At 43.7% G+C, this 24,364-nt stretch overlaps 1 protein-coding gene across 1 annotated transcript in view; it reads left to right on the top strand.

The window, feature by feature from the left end:
* Nucleotides 1-24,364, top strand: part of TAFA4 (TAFA chemokine like family member 4) — a 272,904-nt gene that overhangs the window by 237,890 nt on the left and 10,650 nt on the right. The window contains exon 5 of the mRNA XM_073644714.1: nucleotides 17,926-18,050. Within this exon, the coding sequence (XP_073500815.1) occupies nucleotides 17,926-18,050 (125 nt within the window). The remainder of the gene's footprint in view (nucleotides 1-17,925; nucleotides 18,051-24,364) is intronic.

Here is a 24,364-nt window from a genome sequence, read left to right as displayed (position 1 = left end):
CTGTTTTGTTTTAGGCTGGACTGTGGAAAGATTTCACAAAATAGGTCCTGGTAGAAACAAGTAAGAAGCCTTGATAATAAGCTAGCAAATAAGGGGTAAGCAACACTTGCCAATTAATGTGTTACCCCAGGAACTAGTTAGAGCTGCAGAGTAACATGTAAGAAGCTCCATCTTGCAGAGCAGGGGTTGAACTCTGCCCCAGGAGGAAGAGATTAGCCCTCATAAATGTGAGAACCACCAATACAGAGTAAGGGCAAGGATTGCCACCCCAGAGGGGAGCATGTAGGCTTATTCCTGTGAGTGAAGACCATATCCACCGACAAGCCAAAGTTTAACCTCCAGAAAAGAGAAGAATAGACACAGCAAAGGGAACCATAGAAGTTTAAAATACTGACTGAGAGGTTTGTCACACAGTGTGATGTGAAGAGAATTAACATATCAGAGGCAACAAGTTCGTGTGTGTAAGGAACTGGGATGTAGTAAATGAGTAGGCTGCAAGTGTGCAAGTTGGCAGATAAGAACCGCAGGGATCTACTGCCAAGAGAGGTGATCATCAGAAGGGGCCATGACCAGCTCTGTAGATTTTTGCTATGCGGCACGGTGAAAGAGACGAATAGATTGTGTCTGTGAGAAGGAAGTGCTGTTGAGATGCTTGCCAGCAGATTGTTGCAAGTACAAGCAAAGTGTTGCCAGTGTTAGCTCATTGCAGTATGCCAGCCGCCTACCTCTGTTTAAGCTTTGTTTACATCGTCCTCTATTGAGAAAACCACTCTGTCCAATGAGTTCTGATGTATCCATACAATTTAAAGGGGCATACCACACCATCCTCATACCAGCATGATAGTAGTACCTTATAAGTCCTGCTTTATAGCTTGTCATCACAGTTCTGGTCCATATTTATCTTAAAAAGGACAAGCATTACAGACGTCCTGATACTGTCAACCTCATACCAGGCCCTGTCGTTCCGGACTCTTTTTTTATTCCAGCATTATAATAGTACCCTTAGTGCCTGTCTCATAGTTATACTAGAGCCCATAGGACTAAATTCACAGTATTACTACTAGTTTGCAATTATAAGGAATTGTCATTCCCTCATTGTAAATGGTGTTAACATGTAATCCCATTAGTGACCAGAAGAGGGAGCATGATTTGCATCCATTCTGGGGTATACAGTATTGCGTATTCATGTTATATCTGTATTCACTGTTTCCTGCAGATCTAAAGGAGGTGACAGAAATCGCTGTGCAGTAATTCTGTCTGATAATATTCCCAATCATAAGTCCCGTACCGTAAATTATTATTTTGTAACTGCGCTTCATTGCTCTCTGTGTTATGTTTGTATTAATGAAGTTTCCTGTTGCTCTTCAATCTGTTCCATTATAAAACAAGGCAATTTATCTTTTTTCCCCTCTGCCTTCTTATTGTAAGACACATTTTAAATAATTTATGAATTTATGTTTTTGGATGAAGCAGCTGATTCCTGTAACATTTTACATCATCTCCAGTGAAAACCACAGGGGATATCACCGAGCTGTCCCGCGAGTCCTGGACGGGAAACCTGCCTCGTTATACAATGTATTCTATCTATCTATCTATCTATCTATCTATCTATCTATCTATCTATCTATCTATCTATCTATCACACTCCTTCTTCCTATTTACCATTTAACAATAGAATGCCTCTTAATCTCCTAAGATCAGTATAAATTAGCTGTGACATTGCATTATTATGTGATATTTTTTTGTTTGTTTAATAAAATTTATGTCCAGCACGGAAAGTTATGAAATTTAACAAATCACTTTATTATGGGATTTGTCTTTATTCTTGCAAATAAATTACATGTAAGTGGCTTCCACACCCCTGCTTTTCCCCAGTCTATTTCCTGACTTCAGCTGCATTTATATCAGCACATACTCATTTAGAGTACAGCTGATGGCAGTGATGGGTCAGCTCAGCTCAGCACTTGTGTCACTAACTCTGGGGATAAGTGGTTGCTGATATCGTTCTGATAAGCAGAACATTCTGAGGAGCAGACGGGCTGACCCATCACAGCCATCATCTGTACTCCACATGAAGATATGCTGATATCAATGCAGCTCAAGTCAGGAAATAGATCGGGGGAAAGCCAGGGTTTGTTAGCCACTTACAAGCATTTTTTTCCCAGGAATGAAGACAAATTCTCTAATAAAGTGATATACAGTTTCATAAACTCTTCATGCTGGACAAAATTATTAAAAAAAAAAGTTTAATTACTCTTTAAGAAAGTGTTATTTGAATCTTGCATTTTTATTTAGCCACTATTTGGTGGTATATTGTGGTCTGTATTTTGCAGTATTATCTTGTTAATATGTGGTTCTACTATGAGGTCTGTATATTGCAGTATTACCTTGGTAATAAGTGGTGGTATATTGTGGTCTGTATATTGCAGTATTATCTTGGTAATATGTGGTGGTACAATGAGGTCTGTATATTGCAGTATTACCTTGGTAATATGTGGTGGTATATTGTGGTCTGTATATTGCAGTATTATCTTGGTAATATGTGGTGGTACAATGAGGTCTGTATATTGCAGTATTACCTTGGTAATATGTGGTGGTATATTGTGGTCTGTATATTGCAGTATTATCTTGGTAATATGTGGTGGTACAATGAGGTCTGTATATTGCAGTATTACCTTGGTAATATGTGGTGGTATATTGTGGTCTGTATATTGCAGTATTATTTTGGTAATATGTGGTGGTATATTGTGGTTTGTATATTGCAGTATTATCTTGGCAATATGTGGTGGTACAATGAGGTCTGTATATTGCAGTATTACCTTGGCAATATGTGGTGGTATATTGTGGTTTGTATATTGCAGTATTATCTTGGTAATATGTGGTAGTACTATGAGGTCTGTATATTGCAGTATTATCTTGGTAATATGTGGTGGTTGTCACGGGTGTGTCAGAAGTGACAGACAGTCGCCCTGCAGTTGGTTGCAGGAGATCTCTATGTTTGGCATTACAGACATCTTCTTAGAGGCTGTCTCTAGGACCCAGCAGCTACCTCCCTCTGGCTAATTAACACCCTGCATGGGTGTATAAATACCTGCTGTGTTTCAGAGAGAGGTGCCTGCGATATTCATTACTACTTCTGAAGGCGTTAGCAAGAGCAGTACTTCGTCCTCTCTGGAGCTTGAGAACGTGTGCACATTTGTCTGGAGTTCGTCTAAAGCTAACCAATTTCCCCCTGTTCGTCCATCCCTGTTGTCTACAGTGTTTAGTACAGATCGACTAGTGCTCATCTCCTCCCTTCCCTAGCCTTAACCATACGCCAGGGAAAGACAGGGCGAGGCACGAGTGCAGTGATTGGTGAGCCAATACAGGAAAGTTAGGGGAGACAGGGTGACGCTTGATCAACCTAGGAGGTCTCCACTTCCCCCCTTTCCCTAGAGTTTGGGTTCCCTTTCCCTCTTCCCTTTGTGTTGCACTAAGTCTTTCCCACACCTTGCGTGACATTATCTCAGGCCGAGCATATTTTGAAAATTGAAAAAAAAAAAAAGACTGACACTTTGTTTTTTCTCTGTGTGTTTTTTGGGCGTGGACCTTTTCTTTTTCTTTTCTCCCTTGGTATGGGTTCAGTTGCAGAGCTAGCAGAGCGGCTGCACAGGCTGTCTCTGGAGGTAAATGACCTCCGCTGTGAGGTTCAGCAGCATCAGCGGCTACTGGTCACTAATGTGGGGGTCTCTGCCGGTAGGTCTGTTCCGCCTGAACCCAAGGCTGCCCTCCCGGACAGGTTTTCAGTAGGGACAAGTTTTTTGTATTCAAGGAGGCATGCAAACTGCATTTTAAACTTCGTCCTTACTCCTCCGGAAATGAGGATCAATGGGTTGGTATTGTGATATCTCTACTGCAGGGAGATCCTCAGTTGTGGGCGCTTTCTTTACCACAGGACTCGGTTTGTCTCCAGTCTGTGGAGGGGTTTTTAGGGGCTCTAGCCCTTATCTATGATGACCCTGACTGAGTCGCCTTGGCTGAGTCTCGGCTACGTCGCCTTCAGCAGGGGAATCGGTCAGTGGAAACGTACAGTTCGGAATTCCATAGATGGGCAACGGATTCCAAATGGAATGATTCAGCCCTTAGAAGCCAATTTTGTGAGGGGCTTACTGAAAGGTTGAAAGATGCCTTGACTGTGTATGAAACCCCTCAGTCCTTGGAGGCTGCCATGTCGTTGGCCATACGTCTTAATAGATGCCTTCAGGATAGATGGGTGAGACCACCTTCTCCGGGGCCTTCTTGTCTGGGTTGTGTACCTCTGCCAGGGGAGCGGTCTGGAGTTGAACCAGTACTGGGGGAGGTGGAGGAACCCATGCAGTTAGGGGGTGTCTCCACATCATACATCTCCCCGGAGATTCGCAGGAAAAAAGGCGTATTTTTTTTTGTGGGAAAAAGGGACATTTTGTTGGGACCTGTCCTTCAATTCCTAAACAAAAGGAGTCTCAATTAACTCTTGGTGGTCTGGAGTTGAATAAACAATGGGTGCATTTGTGGCCAAACTGCAGTTCCCGCTTTGTCCTGTCAGCAGAGGTGGTGCTAGAGAGAAAAAACGAGAAAATTTCTGTGTTTGTTGACAGTGAAGCCGGAGTCAGCATGGTGGATGCTGAGTTTGTGAAAACTCATGGTCTTGTTTGCTGTGCTTTAGCTGAACCTATTTTCATTTTCGCCATCGACTCGGTGCCACTTGCACAGAAAGCATTTACTCAGAATGTACATAATGTAAAACTGAGGGTGGAGTCAGTTCATTGTGAAATAATCCCTTGATATGTCCTGGACAATCTTCCCACACTGATTGTTTTGGGTATTCCTTGGCTTGTTAAACATAATCCGTTGGTGGATTGGCAAACCGGGGAGATTATTGAATGGGGAGAATACTGCCATGAGAACTGTTTAGATATTTCCCTTGCTACTGTCTCTACAGAAATATTACCTGCTTTTCTGTCTGGTTTTAAGGACATTTTTTTCTGAGAGGGGGTGTCAGGATTTGCCTCCTCATCGTGCTTATGACTGTCCTATCAACCTGACCGCTGGAGCTAAACTACCGAAATCCAGACTGTATAATCTTTCTGGCCTGAGAGACAAGCCATGAAGGATTTCATTGCGAAAAGTCTGGAGAAGGAACATATCAGACCCTGATCTTCGCCCGTGCCGGCAGGGTTCTTTTTGTGAAGAAAAAAGATGGCGGCCTACGTTCCTGTTTAGATTTCCGGGAATTAAATCAAATTACTATCTGCGATCCATTCCTTTGATTCCTGATTTGTTCAGCCAGTATGTGGGAGCTAAGGTATTCTCCAAGTTGGATTTAAGGGGAGCCTACAATCTGGTTAGAATCAGAGAAGGGGACGAATGGAAAACAGCGTTCAATACCCCGGAAGGACATTTCGAGAGTCTGGTTATGCCTTTTGGTTTGACCAATGCACCTGCGGTATTCCAGCATTTAATAAATTATATTTTCCATCATTTGGTGGGGAGGTTTGTGGTGGTGTATCTGGACAATATTTTGGTTTACTCACCTGATTTTGAGATACATCGGGGGCATGTTAAGCAGGTGCTCCAGATATTAAGGGATAGCAAACTTGATGCCAAACTGGAAAAATGTGTTTTCACTGTTCAGGAGGTGCAGTTTTTGGAGTACTTGTTGTCATCTTCGGGTTTTCGGATGGATCCGGAGAAGATCCGTGCAGTGCTTGATTGGGAACGTCCTGAGAACCTGAAGGCTCTACAATGTTTTCTGGGCTTTACTAATTTTTACCGGAAATTCATCCAAAATTACTCTGTTATTGTGAAACCCCTTACTGACATGACTAAGAAGGGGTCTGATATTTCCAAATGGTCGGATGCTTCCCTCCAGGCTTTTTCTTCCTTAAAGAATCATTTTGCCACTGCACCTATACTCAGTCAACCCGATGTTTCTCAACCCTTTATTGTGGAGGTTGATGCGTCGGATGTCGGGGTTGGGGCTGTGTTGTCTTAGAGTTCGTCCCCTGGTAAATGGCGTCCATGCGCCTTCTTTTCTAAAAAATTGTCAGAAAAAGGTAGTCATTTCGGCACTGTATCCTGAACTGGAGGGTGAGGTGTTGGAGGCTCAGGGGGACGCCCCTGCCTTCTGCCCTTCAGGAAGGTTATTTGTACCATCTAATCTGCGGCGTAAAGTAATCAAGGAACATCATAACTCTGTGCTTGCTGGTCATCCAGGTGGTAAGGCAACCGCGGACCTCCTCTCTCATCGTTTTTGGTGGCCAGGGTTGCATCGGGATGTGCTTGAACACATAGCTGCTTGTAGTATTTGCGCGCATTCTAAGGTTTCGCATACCCGTCCGTCTGGTACTCTTCTTCCACTACCTATCCCTAGTAGGCCATGGACACACTTGTCCAAGGATTTTATTACTGACCTACCGGTTTCTGCAGGCAAAATGGTGGTTTTAGTGGTAGTAGATTTAGTAAAATGGTTCACTTCGTCCCATTGCCTGCACTTCCAAATGCCATTACACTTGTTCAGGTGTTCATAAATGAGATTGTGAAGCTTCACGGGGGTTCCCTCCGATGTGGTGTCAGATCGGGGGACCCAGTTTGTTTCCAAGTTCTGGAAGGTATTCTGTTCTTGACTGGGGGTGCAGCTGTCCTTTTCCTCTGCCTTCCACCCTCAGTCGAATGGTCAGGCCGAGCGTGTCAATCAGAATTTGGAGACCTACCTCAGGTGTTTCGTCTCCGAAAATCAGGAGGATTGGGCATCTTACTTACCCCTGGCAGAATTTGCCATTAATAATCATCGGCAAGAATCCCCTGGCAGGTCACCGTTTTTCGGTGCATATGGTTATCACCCATAGTTTGGTACGTTTAGTGGGAGAGGAGCTTCAGGAGTTCCTGAGGAGGAACGGTTTGCTTCGTCGCTCTCCTCGGTATGGCAGGGTGTTCTGTGTAATTTAAAGATCATGGGAGACATGTATAAACGTATGGCTGACAAAAATCGCTTGCCAGGCCCGGACCTGAATGTGAATGACTTTGTGTGGTTGTCTACCAGGAATATAAGATTGAAAGTTCCTTCTTGGAAGCTGGGACCTAGGTTTATTGGCCCCTATAACATAACCTCCGTCATTAACCCAGCAGAGTTTCGTCTTGAACTTCCTCAGGCCCTTAAGGTCCACAACGTGTTCCACAGGTCCTTACTCAAAAAGTATGTGGAACCTCTTGAGCTCTCACCTCTACCACTGACCCCAGTAATGGTTGATGGTAATCTGGAGTTCCAGATTTTGAGGATTGTAGATTCTCGTCTCCAACGTTGTTCTCTACAATACTTGGTGCACTGGAAAGTCTATGGTCCAGAGGAGAGGATGTGGGTTTCAGCGTCAGAGGTGAACGCTCCCAGATTGGTTCGCTCATTCCACACCTCTTATCCTGAGAAACCCGGTCCTGAGTGTCCGGAGGCCACTAGTAGAGGAGGGGGTACTGTCACAGGTGTGTCAGAAGTGACAGACAGTCGCCCTGCAGTTGGTTGCAGGAGATCTCTACGTTTGGCATTACAAACATCTTCTTAGAGGCTGTCTCTAGGACCCAGCGGCTACCTCCCTGTGGCTAATTAACATCCTGCCTGGGTGTATAAATACCTGCTGTGTTTCAGAGGGAGGTGCCGGCAATATTTATTACTACCTGTGAAAGCTTTAGCAAGAACAGTACTTCGTCCTCTCTGGAGCTTGAGGACGTGTGCGCATTTGTCTGAAGTTCGTCTAACGCTAACCAATTTCCACGTTTGTCTACCCCTGTTGTCTACAGTGTTTAGTGGAGATCGACTAGTGCTCATCTCCTCCCTTCCCTAGCCTTAGCCATATGCCAGGGAAAGACAGGGCGAGGCACAAGTGTGGCGATTGGTGAAGAGCCAATACAGGAGCGTTAGAGGAGACAAGGTGACGCTAGATCAACCTAGGAGGTCCCCAATTCCCCCCTTTCCCTAGAGTCTGGGCTCCCTTTCCCTCTTCCCTTTGCGCTGCACTTTCCCACACTTTGCGTGACAGTGGTACTATGAGGTCTGTATATTGCAGTATTATCTTGGTAATATGTGGTGGTAGTATAAGGTTTGTATATTGCAATATTATCTTGGTAATATGTGGTGGTACAATGAGGTCTGTATATTGGTGGTACTATGAGGTTTGTATATTGCAGTATTATCTTGGTAATATGTGGTGGTACTATGAGGTCTGTATATTGCAGTATTATCTTGGTAATATGTGGTAGTACTATGAGGTCTGTATATTGCAGTATTACATTGATAATATGTGGTGGTACTATGAAGTCTGTATATTGCAGTATTATCTTTGTAATATGTGGTAGTACTATGAGGTTTGTATATTGCAGTATTATCTTGGTAATATGTGGTGGTACTATGATGTCTGTATATTGCAGTATTATCTTTGTAATATGTGGTGGTACTATGATGTCTGTATATTGCAGTATTATCTTTGTAATATATGGTAGTACTATGAGGTTTGTATATTGCAGTATTATCTTGGTAATATGTGGTGGTACTATGATGTCTGTATATTGCAGTATTATCTTGTTACTATATAGTGATATTACGTGATGTGTGTATTGCAGTGTTTTTTTCACACTTTATGTTAGTATTATACATTTTATTGGCACCAAATGGTGGTATTATGGGAGTTGTATGTTGCAGTATTTAATTGGCACTATAAAGACATTTTGTGTAGGTTGTATTTGTCAGTATTGTCTGGGCACAGAATGGTGGTCTTGTTTTCTCTGTACATTGGAGTATTTCTTAGTACTCTATAATTGTATTATGTGAACTATTTTGTAGTATTATCTTGGCAGAAGATGGCGGTATTATGTGAGATGTATATTTCTGTATTATCTTGGACTTGTATGATGGTGTTATGTGAATTATACATTGTACTTTTTTGGCACTATATGGTGGTTTTATGTTGGCTGTATATTGTAGAGTTTTCTTAGAGCTATGGCGGTATTAAGTGGGCTTTATTTTGTAGTGCCGTCAGTTTTTTCTGTTTCTATGTTTAAGCTTTGACTGAGCACTCCGCCTCTATGCTGCAGGTGGTTTTAATTGCAGTAGGATCTTGCTTTCCCACACATAAGCAGACGGATGTCCCTTAGAGAGGAGATCACATTGATAGGGTCCTGGTATTTTTTTGAGAAACACCCTACCAGGTACACCTGAATTGACCAATTTATGCACTAAGATTTCTCATTTATTTCTATTTTCTAGAGCAGTAATGCTAATCATATGTCATATATTTCAGGCTCGCATACTTAGCGTTGCAGTGTGCTACTTTATTTTTTTATTTTGTAGTATTATCTTAGCATTTTATGGTCGTATTGTGTGGACTGTATATTGTAATTTTATCTTGGTCTGTGTATTGCAGTATTTTTTTCTCTTATATTGTGTAGGGTGTATTGTTTTTTGCTGTATTTTATAGTCCTATATTGCAGTATTGTTTTCTTTGCACTATATGGCGGTATTATGTGGCCTACATATTGTAATATTTTTTGACCATGTATAAGGGCTGAAATTACATTAACAATTGGCTGAAAAATATCAATGCCCTGCTTTGCTAATTGTCCAGGACCCCATGTTCTCTAAAGCTGGCTCTAATCTAAGGAAATGTTCAAGAATGGTTAAATATTCACCAGACTCTGAATGTTCTCACTGCAGAAACACCAAAGATTTACATAAACTTGTCTACCCTTCTGTGCCGGGGATGGATTAGGCCGGGGTTATACATTCTGATAAAGTAATTTATCTTCCTCTTCTTCATCCGCAGAGCTTCTCCTCAGACATGCTCTTTCACATGTCTGTCGTCTTTCATCTATCTTTTCTTTCATAGTTTTGTAATTCTCCTGGATCTTTGCTCGGGTTGGACTCTTTCCCATTTCAAGATTGTTTTCAGTAGATAGAAAAGTTCAGCACCTGAAATTTATGGTTCGCTTCTTAACTCATTAAACTTCTTCTTAAAGGGGAAAAGAGTCTCTTAGAGTGCAGAAGGAACCCAAATAATGAGGCCTTTAAAGGGAATGTGTCAGCAATTTTTGCTATGTAATCTGACAGCAGCATGATGTAGGGGCAGAGACCCCGATTCCAGGGATGTATCACTTAGTTTACTGGGGGCAGCAGATGTGATAGAATCACAGTTTTCTCTTCTGCAGAAACTAACAGAGCTCGGAATGCTGAGCTGTGTATAACTCCGCCCACACCACTGATTGGCTGCTTTGTGCATTCCATATTGACAAAGCTGCCAATCAGTGGAGGGGGGCGTGGTTGGACTAGGAGGCACGAGACACCTTGTCCTGTAGTGATAATCTCCTGCTGATAAAGCACTGACTTTCTTGAAACAGCACTAGTAAGTGATACATTGTTGGAATCAGGGTCTCTGCCCCTACATTATGCTGACCTCAGATTGTATAACAAAAACCTTTAAAAGTGAATGTGGGAAAATATACATTCAAAATAGAACATTGTACATCAGATCCAAAGGCGCCAGAAAGAGCTCATTGGAATTCATCAGAATTCTGCCATGTCGGCAGCTAGAACTGTTGACAGGCGTTCTGTACTCCAGTGATGGTGGTTTTTCTGCTCACAGCACCGATTACCCACCAAGGGGGCTGCTCCATTCGCATTTGGTGCATGCGCAGTGAAACAAGACGTGCTAGCCATTACTCTTTCTGTGTATTGCACATGCGCTGAATTCCGGAGCTAGTTTGCGATGACATATCATTGGTCCAGGACTTTTTTTTTACTAAGCGCCTAAAAACTAACAGTCAGGTAGTTGCTAACTCTAAAGCAGTCACTGACCGCTCCTGATGGCGAATCATCTTCAAGTCAACAGAGCAGCTCTTCCTCTTCCGGGCTCCCCTGTCAACGGAGCGTGACTGCTGTCGTCATGTGACAACTGGTTCCCCGCAGTGAGGTGGCAGGGAGTCGACTGTCAATCAGCATGACATTGGCAGTCACCCCTCATCAACAAAGCAGAGCGAAAAATAAGCTAAAGTGACATTAGCAGAAGCTGCTGAATCACCAAAGGAGCGGTCTGTACTGCTCTTTGCCAGCAGGGATCGGTGCCGGATAGACCAGGTAGGTAGGTAGGTGATAATTCTCGATAACTTTTTTAAAGGGTTATTGAAACCTTAGTCCACATAACAGGTGATAATTTGCGGATTGCTGGGAGTCACATTGATCCATTGAACAGGACTCTTAAAATGCCCCATTAGAGCTGAACGGTGGTTGAATTCATTGTCCACAGGACTGACTGCGATGACCGGGCTCTGGACTCACCTCCAACTTTTACTTTGACAATAACTGTGCAGGCAAAACTTTATTTCAACGGGCTCTTTCAAAGCCTGGTTCTCAACAATGGTTAGGACCCCCCAGGAATCAGCAAATTGTTACCCATCTTGTGGATAGAATTCAAAATAAATAAACTGTCAAAATTCTAATTTTAATTCGAATTCAGGATATTCGATTTACATCAAGTTTGCGAGTCGAATTCATAATGTAAATTGGGTTGTCCACCTTTGGGAAAATAGTTTTATTTTTATGTAAATGCATGTATTTGAGTCTAAAAATAATTTTTGTGTTTGGGTTTTATTAACTATTTTGCACCGCTTACCTTCTATAGCCTCTGTTTCGAATTGTGTTAACTGAGAAACTATCAGTGAGCCCCTTCAGATTAAATAACGGGAGAGTTTGTAACTCTTATCTTTTTTTTTTTTTTATCTCCTCTTTGACAATAAATAAACTAAGAAAAATATGCAGCAGAAAAAGAGCATGTAAAAGTCAGTGTCAAATTTTTAATGAAACCAAATTGCAAAAATATTTTTTAGCCCCAAATACATGCATTTAAGACAAAAAAGACAAAAAAAAAAATATATATATATATATATATATGTATATGTATGTGTGTGTATATATATATATATATATATATATATATATATATATATATATATATATATATATATATATATATATATATATATATATATATATATATATATATATATATATACAGTACAGACCAAAAGTTTGGACACACCTTCTCATTTAAAGATTTTTCTGTATTTTCATGACTATGAAAATTGTACATTCACACTGAAGGCGTCAAAACTATGAATTAACACATGTGGAATTATATACTTAACAAAAAAGTGTGAAACAACTGAAAATATGTCTTATATTCTAGGCTCTTCAAAGTGGACACCTTTTGCTTTGATGACTGCTTTGCACACTCTTGGCATTCTCTTGATGAGCTTCAAGAGGTAGTCACCGGAAATGGTCTTCCAACAATCTTGAAGGAGTTCCCAGAGATGCTTAGCACTTGTTGGCCCTTTTGCCTTCACTCTGCGGTCCAGCTCACCCCAAACCATCTCGATTGGGTTCAGGTCTGGTGACCAGGTCATCTGGCGTAGCCCCCCATCGCTCTCCTTCTTGGTCAAATAGCCCTTACACAGCTTGGAGGTGTGTTTGGGGTCATTGTCCTGTTGAAAAATAAATGATGGTCCAGCTAAACGCAAACCGGATGGAATAGCATGCCGCTGCAAGATGCTGTGGTAGCCATGCTTGTTCAGTATGCCTTCAATTTTGAATAAATCCCCAACAGTGTCACCAGCAAAGCACCGCCACACCATCACACCTCCTCCTCCATGCTTCACGGTGGGAACCAGACATGTAGAGTCCATCCGTTCACCTTTTCTGTGTCACACAAAGACACGGTGGTTGGAACCAAAGATCTCAAATTTGGACTCATCAGACCAAAGCACAGATTTCCACTGGTCTAATGTCCATTCCTTGTGTTCTTTAGCCCAAACAAGTCTCTTCTGCTTGTTGCCTGTCCTTAGCAGTGGTTTCCTAGCAGCTATTTTACCATGAAGGCCGGCTGCACAAAGTCACCTCTTAACAGTTGTTGTAGAGATGTGTCTGCTGCTAGAACTCTGTGTGGCATTGACCTGGTCTCTAATCTGAGCTGCTGTTAACCTGCGACTTTTAAGAACCAAGAATATAAGACATATTTTCTGTTGTTTCACACTTTTTTGTTAAGTATGTAATTCCACATGTGTTAATTCATAGTCCTGATGCCTTCAGTGTGAATGTACAATTTTCAAAGTCATGAAAATACAGAAAAATCTTTAAATGAGAAGGTGTGTCCAAACTTTTGGTCTGTACTGTATATATATATATATATATATATATATATATATATATATATATATATATATATAAACGTGGTCAGTAATAGTACGCACCACGTCGGAAAGGCCGGCTGAGCCCGCACTGAACCGAGCACATGTCAGCTGATTATTACAGCTGTCATGTGCCCGCAACAGCCGCGGGTGGAATCGCGATCCACCCGCGGCTGTTAACTAGTTAAATACCGCTGTCAATCACTGACAGCGGCATTTAACAGCACCGCGCCGGAAGTCACTTACCCCACCCATCAGTGACCCCGTCACGTGATCGCGGTCACTGATGGGTGGGCATGACAACCCTGGGTCTGCAGCAGACCCCAGTGGTTGTCATGTAAAGATCACTATGAGCGCCACCTAGTGGTCGGCGCTCATAGATCAGGAACATTTCTGCTACATAGAGGTGATCTGCTCATCACCTCTATGTAGCAGAGGCGATCGGACAGTTGCTTCTTCTTCTAGTCTCCTATGGAGACTATAGAAGCAAGCAAAAAGTGTAAAAAATTTTTTTTAAAAATATAAAAAAATAAAAAAAATATAAAAGTTTAAATCACCCCCCTTTAGCCCCATTCAAAATAAAATAATAAAAAATAAACCCCACATACACATATTTGGTATCGCCGCGCTCAGAATTGCCCGATCTATCAATATAAAAAAAATAATTAATCCGATCGGTAAACGGCGTAACGAGAAAAAAATTCCAAACGCCAGAATTACGTTTTTTTGGTGCTGCAACATTGCATTAAAATGCAATAATGGGCGATCAAAACATTGGGTCTACCCAAAATGGTATCAATAAAAACGTCAGCCCAGCGTGCAAGAAATAAGCCCTCACCCGGCCCCAGATCCCGAAAATTGGAGAAGCTGCGGGTCTTGGAAAATGGCGCCATTTATTTATTTATTTTTTTTTAGCAAAATTTGGATTTTTTTTTTCACCACTTAAATAAACAAGAACCTATACATGTTTTGTGTCTACGAACTCGTAATGACCTGGAGAATAATAATGGCAGGTCAATTTTAGCATTCAGTGAACGTGGAAAGAAAAAAAAAAACAACTGTGGAATTGCATTTTTCACCGCACTTGGATTTTTTTTCCTGTTTTCCAGTACACAATATGGTAAAACTAGTAATGGCGTTGAAAAGTACAACTTGTCCCGCAAAAAATAAGCCCTCACATGGTCACATTGCCCAAAAAATAAAAACGCTATGGCTCTGGGAACAAGGGGAGCAAAAAACGAAAATGCAAAAACGAAAAATCCCAGGGTTGTAAAGGGGTTAAAGAGCCAGGATCCAACCAAGGATTCTCCGTATCATTTTCATAAGCAAAATGCCGCAATTAGCTACGATTTCTCAGGAAGTAAATTCTTTGTTGACCTGTGATTACTTTTTTTCTCCGGTTATTTCATGACATTTTATTACGTTTCCACTGTGAATGTGCATTAACGTGGCCTAATAATGAGCGAGAAGTCAGTAAAAGGTGACACAATACAAACACATAATAAAAACCCGCAACTCGTCTACTTAGAAGAGAGCAGCTCTCCCAGCGCAGCCGCGGCTCCGTATATTGGGGCAATTATTACGTTTACAGTCGCCGTCAGCCTCAAACATCGGAGCGCGTCTCTAAAGTAGTAATTATGTTGTGTAATAACACGATGTGCGGTGTAATTTTCCGCTGATCGTAAGCAATGCCTGACTGCTCTCTCTATAGGTGGACTCATTGCACCTATTTAAATAACTTGGTAATTACAGAGATATTTTTTCTGTTGCTTTTTTCGATTTGTACAGACAGTTTAGTTCTGAAATTTTTATTATAAACATGAGAATAGTATATTTGTCCTCCATTCACATGCTGGATTATGGGTCATATTCACCACTAATGTGCTGGACTCATGTCACAACTCTCAATTATATACTGGACACATGCTGCACATTTGCCACTCACACGTGGAGGCAATGCCATAAACGTGGCACTTAAATACTGGATACAGTGGGTACGGAAAGTTTTCAGACCCCTTTAAATTTTTCACTCTTTGTTTCATTGCAGCCATTTGGTAAGTTCTAAAAAGTTCATTTTTTTCTCATTAAGGTACACTCTGCACCCCATCTTGACTGAAAAAAACAGATATGTAGAAATTTTTGCAAATTTATTAAAAAAAGAAAAACTGAAATGTCATATGGTCATAAGTATTCAGACCCTTTGCTCAGTATTGAGTAGAACCCCCCTTTTGAGCTAGTACAGCCATGAGTCTTCTTGGGAATAATGCAACAAGTTTTTCACACCTGGATTTGGGGATCCTCTGCCATTCTTCCTTGCAGATCCTCTCCAGTTCCGTCAGGTTGGATGGTGAACGTTGGTGGACAGCCATTTTCAGGTCTTTCCAGAGATGCTCAATTGGGTTTAGGTCAGGGCTCTGGCTGGGCCAGTCAAGAATGGTCAGAGTTGTTCTGAAGCCACTCCTTTGTTATTTTAGCTGTGTGCTTAGGGTCATTGTCTTTTTGGAAGGTGAACCAGTGGCCAAGTCTGAGGTCCACAGCACTCTGGAAGAGGTTTTCATCCAGGATATCTCTGTACTTGGCCACATTCATGTTTCCTTCAATTGCAACCAGTCATCCTGTCCCTGCAGCTGAAAAACAACCCCATAGCATGATGCTGCCACCACCATGTTTCACTGTTGGGATTGTATTGGGCAGGTAATGAGCAGTGGCAGGTTTTCTCCACACATACCGCTTAGAATTATCTCCAAAAAGTTCTTATTTCTCATAGTCTGGGAGACCTTCATGTGTTTTTGAGAAAACTCTATGCAGGCTTTCATATATCTTGCACTGAGGAGAGACTTCCGTTGGGCCACTCTGCCATAAAGGCCCGACTGGTGGAGGGCTGCAGTGATAGTTGACTTTGTGGAACTTTCTCCCATCTCCCTACTGCATCTCTGGAGCTCAGCCACAGTGATCTTGGGGTTCTTCTTTCCCTCTCTCAGAATTGCTCAGTTTGGCTGGACAGCTAGGTCTAGGAAGACTTCTGGTGGTCCCAAACGTTTTCTATATAAGGATTATGGAGGCCACTGTGCTCTTAGGAACCTTGAGTAATGCAGAAATTCTTTTGTAACCTTGGCCAGATCTGTGCTCTTGCCACAATTCTGTCTCTGAGCTCCTTGGGCAGTTCCTTTGAGCTCATGATTCTCATTAGGTCTGACATGCACTGTGAGCTGTGAGGTCTTATTTAGACAGGTGTGTGCCTTTCCAAATCAAGTCCTATCAGTTTCAGGCTATGTGCCCACGATGCAGAAATGCTGCTGATATTTTCTGCATCTCCCAGGCAGGAAAAACGCATGTGGGTTTTACATGCGTTTTTCCTGCCAGGTAGAAGAACCGACATGGATTTATATAGTGTGACCAAGTTAATATTTAAAAAAAGAATAAAAATGGTAAAAAAAATTTAAAAAAACATTATACTCACCTTCCGATGGCCACCCGGTCACTTTATCCGGCGCGTCCTGGCTCCTCGGTGGCTCGCGATGGTGTAAAAGGACCTTCCATGACGTCATTTAGTCATGTGACATCATGACTAAATGATGTCATGGAAGGTCCTTTTACACCATTGCGAGCCATCAGGGAGCCAGGACGCATCGGAGAGAAGACCGTGGGCCATCAGAAGGTGAGTATAATGTTTATTTTTTATTTTCAATTTTTTTTTTTTAACAGGTACTATGGTACCCGGGTCTGGATGAGAGTCTCCTCTTCTCCAGACCCGGGTACCATCCGCACATTGAATCGCTTAATATCCGCATGTGCACATGTAGTCATGCGGATATTAAGTGATTCAATGCATGTCAATGGCGGCAATTACGCTGCATTTCCGCAAAAATAATGGACGTGCTGCGGATTTTTCCGCAATGATATTCCGCAGCGAAATTTCCGCTGCATGTGCACAGCACATGCGGATTATCATTGGGGACCATGGGGCACGTATTACCAAGTGTTTTTTAAGTGTTTTCACTGCGGATATTCCGTGGCAAAAACGCTTAAAAATCGCATAGTGGACACGCAGCCTAATTAAACGCAGCTGGACTCCAATGAAGGAGTAGAACCATCTCAAGGAGGATCACAAGGAAATGGACAGCATGAGACTTAAATATGAGTGTCTGAGCAAAGGGTCTGAATACTTATGACCATGTGATATTTCAGTTTTTCTCTTTTAATAAATTTGCAAAAATTTCTACATTTCTGTTTTTTTCAGTCAAGATGGGGTGCAGAGTGTACTTTAATGAGAAAAAAATGAACTTTTTAGAATTTACCAAATGGCTACAATGAAACAAAGAGTGAAAAATTTAAAGGGGTCTGAATACTTTCCGTACCCACTGTATTTGCCTCATATTCACCACTCACCTGCTGGACTCATGCCGTACATACGGCCCTCACATGCTGCTGTGCATGAGGCTCTTGCACCACTCACTTTCTGGACAAATATCACACTTGCATTATTTGCATGCCATACACCTGCCACTCACATATTTTACACATGCACATATTACTCACATGCAATAGTATTGGCAAGGTAATGGGGTTTCGCTGTATTTATAGGAATTAATCCCCAGGGAATTTTGCACTTACAATGGCGCGGTGCGGTGGACTTCTGCATGTGTCTCATTCGGCTGTCTGATGATTTATTGCTTTGTTCCCTAGCGTCCATCGTCATCCAGAAGTGGTGGTGTCACATGCAGCCGTGCATGGAATGGGAGGATTGCAAAGTTTTGCCCGATCTCACAGGCTGGTCCTGCAGCAGTGGAAACAAAATCAAAACCACCAAGGTAAGTGATGGAGCGTGCATGATAAAATCCATATAGAAACCATACAGAAGTGCAAGGATAGAAAGAGTAGCTGACATTCGGCAGTGGCTTCTATGTGCCTTCTATGTAGTCCGATTGGAAGAACTCTCACCATGTCAATGGCGGACCAGTTGGATGGCACTTCAATAATGCAAAACCCTGGTCCCAAGCATGTCATATTCTTATTTACTGCAAAATTATATCCATACATGGGTCACCATTCCAAGATTCTAGATAAACTAAAGGCAAAAAAGCCATTTTTAAACAACCTGTTAGGAAAAATATTGGGGTGCTTGTTCGGGACTTTTATCAATGTGCCAGTGCTTAAATGGTGGCTACAATTAGTGTCTTCACTGTATCTCTTGCTGGCTCCTCAAGGATCAGTCCTAGGCCCCCTCCTCTTCTCCTTGTATACTGCCCCTAGTGGACAATCAGTAGATTTGGTTTTCAGTACCATCTCTATGCTGATGACACCCAATAATATACACCGTCTTCTGACATCACCCCTGCATTATTACAAAACACCAGTGATTCTCTTTCCTCCGTCTCTAACATTATGTCCTCCCTCTATCTGAAACTGAACCTATCAAAAACTCAACTCTTTGTGTTTCCTCGCTCCACTAACCTACCTGTGCCCGATATTGCCATCTCCGTGTGTGGCCCCACCATTACTCCTCAGCAACAAGCCCGCTGTTTTGGGGTCATCTTTGATTCAGATCTTTCCTTCACTCCCCACACTCGATCTCTCACTCGCTCATGTCACCTGCACCTCAAAAACATTTCTAGAATTCAACCTTTTCTCACCTTTGATTCTGCAAAAACTCTTACTGTCGCTCTTATTCATTCCTGTCTGGACTACTGCAACTCTCTACTAATCGGTCTCCTAAAATCTCACCTCTCCAATTCGTCCTGAATGCAGCAGCCAGGATCATATTCCTCTCCAACCGCTACACCGGCGCCTCTACCCTGTGCCAGTCATTGCACCGGTTTCCCATCCGCTACAGAGTCCTATATAACTCATCACTCTCACCCAGAGGTGTATCTAGGTTTTCTGGCACTTGGGACAAGAATTCAGTTTGGCGCCCCCCTTATCCAAGCACATATGCGATATCCATACTTAGTCTCGTGCCGACGAGCTGCTCTCCCTAATTCTATTAATGTTCAGTGAAAGACTGAGAGAAGCAGGAAGAGAAGCTCGTTGTCAAGTGACCGTCAGTATGAAAATCACATGTGAGTGAAGTGGCCATGAGATGATTACTGGAACCAGCAAGCAGAGCTGAATCCTGACAGCGAGTATATTACACGCTGTTAGGATTGGCTACAGGACTTCATTTTATAATTAAAGGGCTCCTCCAGGTTTGAGATTAAAGTCTGAAGTCACTCTATGTGTGTTCAGGCTTCTGAATTCTCACAGGGCATGCATTGCACACTTTTAGGATTCTCCCTTGCACAAGTATGCGATTTGTAAACTTCTGGCCACATTCCGACTAGACGTGTCCGGCCTCGCTCAATTCATTGCCATTGAGTGAGGCCACGTATGTCTAGTCAGCACATGACCGCATGTATGCAAATCGCCAGCACAAGACAATCCTGACAGCGTACAGTGCGCACTGTGAGAATTCAGAAGTCTGCAATCACATAGAATTACTGCAGACTCAGCACAAACGTGGACAACCCCTTTAATGCTCCTAACATAAAAATATGAGAATTAGTATCACAAGAAACATTTAGATCCAGGTACCTTATAGATGATGTTGTCTTTGGTGTCATCCTCTTTCTTTTCTTCTTCATCTTGTCCAGACGCCATGATGAGTTTTCTCACCCACAGCTCGTCTCTGCAGAGTTCCATCTTCTGCAGCACATCACCACATGACGTCCTTAAAGATAGCAGAGTTATTATAATGCTCCTGAATAAAAATATCCGCCCTATGCTGAGCCCCTGAATAAATAATTGCCCCTCACTATATTCCCTGCACAAAATATGACCCACACACTGACCCTCTTATGGTACATGCTCTCCACACTGCCCTCTACTTACCATACTGGGCTCCTCTTCACACTGTCCTCTCACACTGGGTCCCCCCTATAGAGCCCAGTCTCTATACTGTGCCCCCTCATCACACTCCCTGTCCTTGGCTTACTGTCCCCTCCTGGCTGTGACCAGCAAATGGGAGACATTTATTAGCATCCTGAATAGGACCTGTGCACAATATATACCCTATGGGAATAAACATGCTAGAAATAGGAGGAAACCACTATGGCTAAATAGAGTTGTAAGGGGTGCAATAAGTGACAAAAAGAAAGCACTTAGAGAACTAAAGCAAGTAGGTATTGATGAGGCATTAAATAAATACAGAAAATTAAATAAATTCTGTAAAAACCAAATCAAGGCAGCAAAGATTGCGACACAGAGACTCATTGCCAGAGAAAGTAAAAATAATCCCAAAATATTCTTTAACTGCATAAATAGTAAAACACTAAAAAATGATAGTGTTGGCCCCCTTAAGAATAGTCTGGGTGAAATGGTGGATGAGGATGAGGAAAAAGCCAATATGGTAAATGATTTTTTTTCAACCGTATTTACACAAGAAAATCGCATGACAGAAAACATGATCAGTGATGACAAAAATTCTACATTAAACGTCACTTGCTTAACCCAGCAGGAAGTACTGCGGCGTCTAAAAGTCACTAAAGTTGACAAATCTCCGGGCCCGGATGGGATACACCCGCGAGTACTGCAGGAATTAAGTAACGTCATAGATAGACCATTATTTTTAATCTTTATAGATTCCATAATAACAGGGTCTGTACCACAGGACTGGTGTATAGCAAATGTGGTGCCAATATTCAAAAAGGGGACAAAAACCGAACTTGGAAATTATAGGCCGGTAAGCTTAACCTCTACTGTGGGTAAAATCCTGCAGGGTTTCCTAAGAGATGCTATACTAGAGTATCTGAAGAAGAATAACCTCATGACCAGGGCCTAAATAGTAGGGAGGGGACCCAGCACCACCATATAAATAAACCTATGCCTGTGCCAAAAAAAACCCCAGAAGCCAGAATCTAATGGCGTAACGCGGAGGGTCAGGCATTTCTTGGATATCCCCTTTGCTTCATTTATGACTCTCACATGGTTGGTATACTTTGTCCTTTTTGTAATTGATCTATATGCTTTCCTTTCTTCCTTACTATCTTTCATTGGGCACTTGTCCATGTTAGGGAGAATATCAGTATATCTTTGGCTTTCCTGTGATACATTTGGAAAGTATACTCTACTTATGTATATTTATACTATTAGGAACAAAATCTAATCTCTATATACCATACCTGTGCAATATTTTGGATATATGAACTAATATTTATTTATTATTTATTTAATATTTATTGGCTATTTATATCTAAAACTCTTTAAGGGGTCATATTCTCACTTGTCTTTGTCGTATATGTTTTTTATCATGTTTTTAATTAGTGGTGTTGTTTGTCCCAGTCATAATAAAATTTCCAAATATTTTTCAACACTCTGTTTCTACATCTCATGATTTTGTATGCTTGGTGCCTGCTTTGCCCTCTCTTTTTTTCCTGCTCTCATGACCAGGGCCGGCGTCAGCACCCGGCGCACCTGGGCAAGTGCCGGGGCCTTGAGCAGGCGGGGGGGCCCACTCGCCGTCAGGCACCCCACCGCTGTATGGGACCCGTGAGCGGAGGAGAGCGGTGCCAGCGCCCGCTCCCCGCCCCGCTTGCTCAGGGCCCCGGCACCCGGCGCATTACTTACCTCTCCCCGTGCCTCCAGGTCCTGTCTCTTCCGCGGCTGATGCACAGTGACGTCTCAGGTCAGAGGGCACGGTGACGTCTTTCCACTGCGCTCTCTCCTGAGCCGTCGCAGTGCAGAGCAGGAAGAGGAGTTCGGAGCAGCGGCAGCAGTGAGGTAAGTATTTGATTTTTTTTTTTTTATTGTATGGAGGCATGGGGCATTATATAATGGGGTGGGGTGGGTGTGACATCCTGCATGGGGCATTATAAGCGAGGGTGGGTGTGACATCCTGCATGGGGCATTATAAGGGAGGGGGGGGTGACATCCTGCATGGGGCATTATAAGGGAGGGGGTGTGTGACATCCTGCATGGGGCATTATAAGGGAGGGGGGGTGACATCCTGCATGGGGTATTATAAGGGAGGGGGGGTGACATCCTGCATGGGGCATTATAAGGGGGGTGACATCCTGCATGGGGCATTATAAGGGGGGGTGACATCCTGCATGGGGCATTATAAGGGGGGGGGGTGACATCCTGCATGGGGCATTATAAGGGAGGGGGGTGTGACATCCTGCATGGGGCATTATAAGGGAGGGGGTGTGACATCCTGCATGGGGCATTATAAAGGGGGGGGTGACATCCTGCATGGGACATTATAAGGGAGGGGGGTGTGTGTGACATCCTGAATGGGGCATTATAAGGGAGGGGGGTGTGTGTGACATCCTGCATGGGGCATTATAAGGGAGGGGGTGTGTGTGACATCCTGCATGGGGCATTATAAAGGGGGGTAACATCCTGCATGGGACATTATAAGGGAGGGGTGTGTCTGACATCCTGCATGGGACATTATAAGGGGGGGTGACATCCTGCATGGGGCATTATAAGGGGGGGTGACATCCTGCATGGGGCATTATAAGGGAGGGGGGTGTGTGTGACATCCTGCATGGGGCATTATAAGGGGTGCGTGACATCCTGCATGGGGCATTATAAGGGAGGGGGGTGTGACATCCTGCATGGGGCATTATAAGGGAGGGGGGGTGTGACATCCTGCATGGGGCATTATAAGGGAGGGGGGGTGTGACATCCTGCATGGGGCATTATAAGGGAGGGGGGGTGTGACATCCTGCATGGGGCATTATAAGCGAGGGTGGGTGTGACATCCTGCATGGGGCATTATAAGGGAGGGGGGGTGTGACATCCTGCATGGGGCATTATAAGGGAGGGGGGGTGTGACATCCTGCATGGGGCATTATAAGGGAGGGGGGGGTGACATCCTGCATGGGGCATTATAAGGGAGGGGGGTGTGACATCCTGCATGGGGCATTATAAGGGAGGGGGTGTGACATCCTGCATGGGGCATTATAAAGGGGGGGTGACATCCTGCATGGGGCATTATAAGGGAGGGGGGGTGACATCCTGCATGGGGCATTATAAGGGGGGTGACATCCTGCATGGGGCATTATAAGGGGGGGTGACATCCTGCATGGGGCATTATAAGGGGAGGGTGACATCCTGCATGGGGCATTATAAGGGAGGGGGGTGTGACATCCTGCATGGGGCATTATAAGGGAGGGGGTGTGACATCCTGCATGGGGCATTATAAAGGGGGGGTGACATCCTGCATGGGGCATTATAAGGGAGGGGGGTGTGTGTGACATCCTGAATGGGGCATTATAAGGGAGGGGGGTGTGTGTGACATCCTGCATGGGGCATTATAAGGGAGGGGGTGTGTGTGACATCCTGCATGGGGCATTATAAAGGGGGGTAACATCCTGCATGGGGCATTATAAGGGAGGGGTGTGTCTGACATCCTGCATGGGACATTATAAGGGGGGGTGACATCCTGCATGGGGCATTATAAGGGGGGGTGACATCCTGCATGGGGCATTATAAGGGAGGGGGGTGTGTGTGACATCCTGCATGGGGCATTATAAGGGGTGGGTGACATCCTGCATGGGGCATTATAAGGGAGGGGGGTGTGACATCCTGCATGGGGCATTATAAGGGAGGGGGGGTGTGACATCCTGCATGGGGCATTATAAGGGAGGGGGGGGTGACATCCTGCATGGGGCATTATAAGGGAGGGGGGGTGTGACATCCTGCATGGGGCATTATAAGGGAGGGGGGGTGTGACATCCTGCATGGGGCATTATAAGGGAGGGGGGGTGTGACATCCTGCATGGGGCATTATAAGCGAGGGTGGGTGTGACATCCTGCATGGGGCATTATAAGCGAGGGTGGGTGTGACATCCTGCATGGGGCATTATAAGGGAGGGGGGGTGTGACATCCTCCATGGGGCATTATAAGGGAGGGGGGGTGTGACATCCTGCATGGGGCATTATAAGGGAGGGGGGGTGACATCCTGCATGGGGTATTATAAGGGAGGGGGGGTGACATCCTGCATGGGGCATTATAAGGGGGGGTGACATCCTGCATGGGGCATTATAAGGGGGGTGACATCCTGCATGGGGCATTATAAGGGGGGGGTGACATCCTGCATGGGGCATTATAAGGGAGGGGGTGTGACATCCTGCATGGGGCATT

This window comes from Phyllobates terribilis, unplaced genomic scaffold, assembly GCF_046119375.1.
Source record: "Phyllobates terribilis strain yellow unplaced genomic scaffold, ASM4611937v1 Scaffold_8__6_contigs__length_399053987, whole genome shotgun sequence".
NCBI lineage: Eukaryota > Metazoa > Chordata > Amphibia > Anura > Dendrobatidae > Phyllobates > Phyllobates terribilis.
This window is presented reverse-complemented; position numbering and strand designations above follow the sequence as displayed.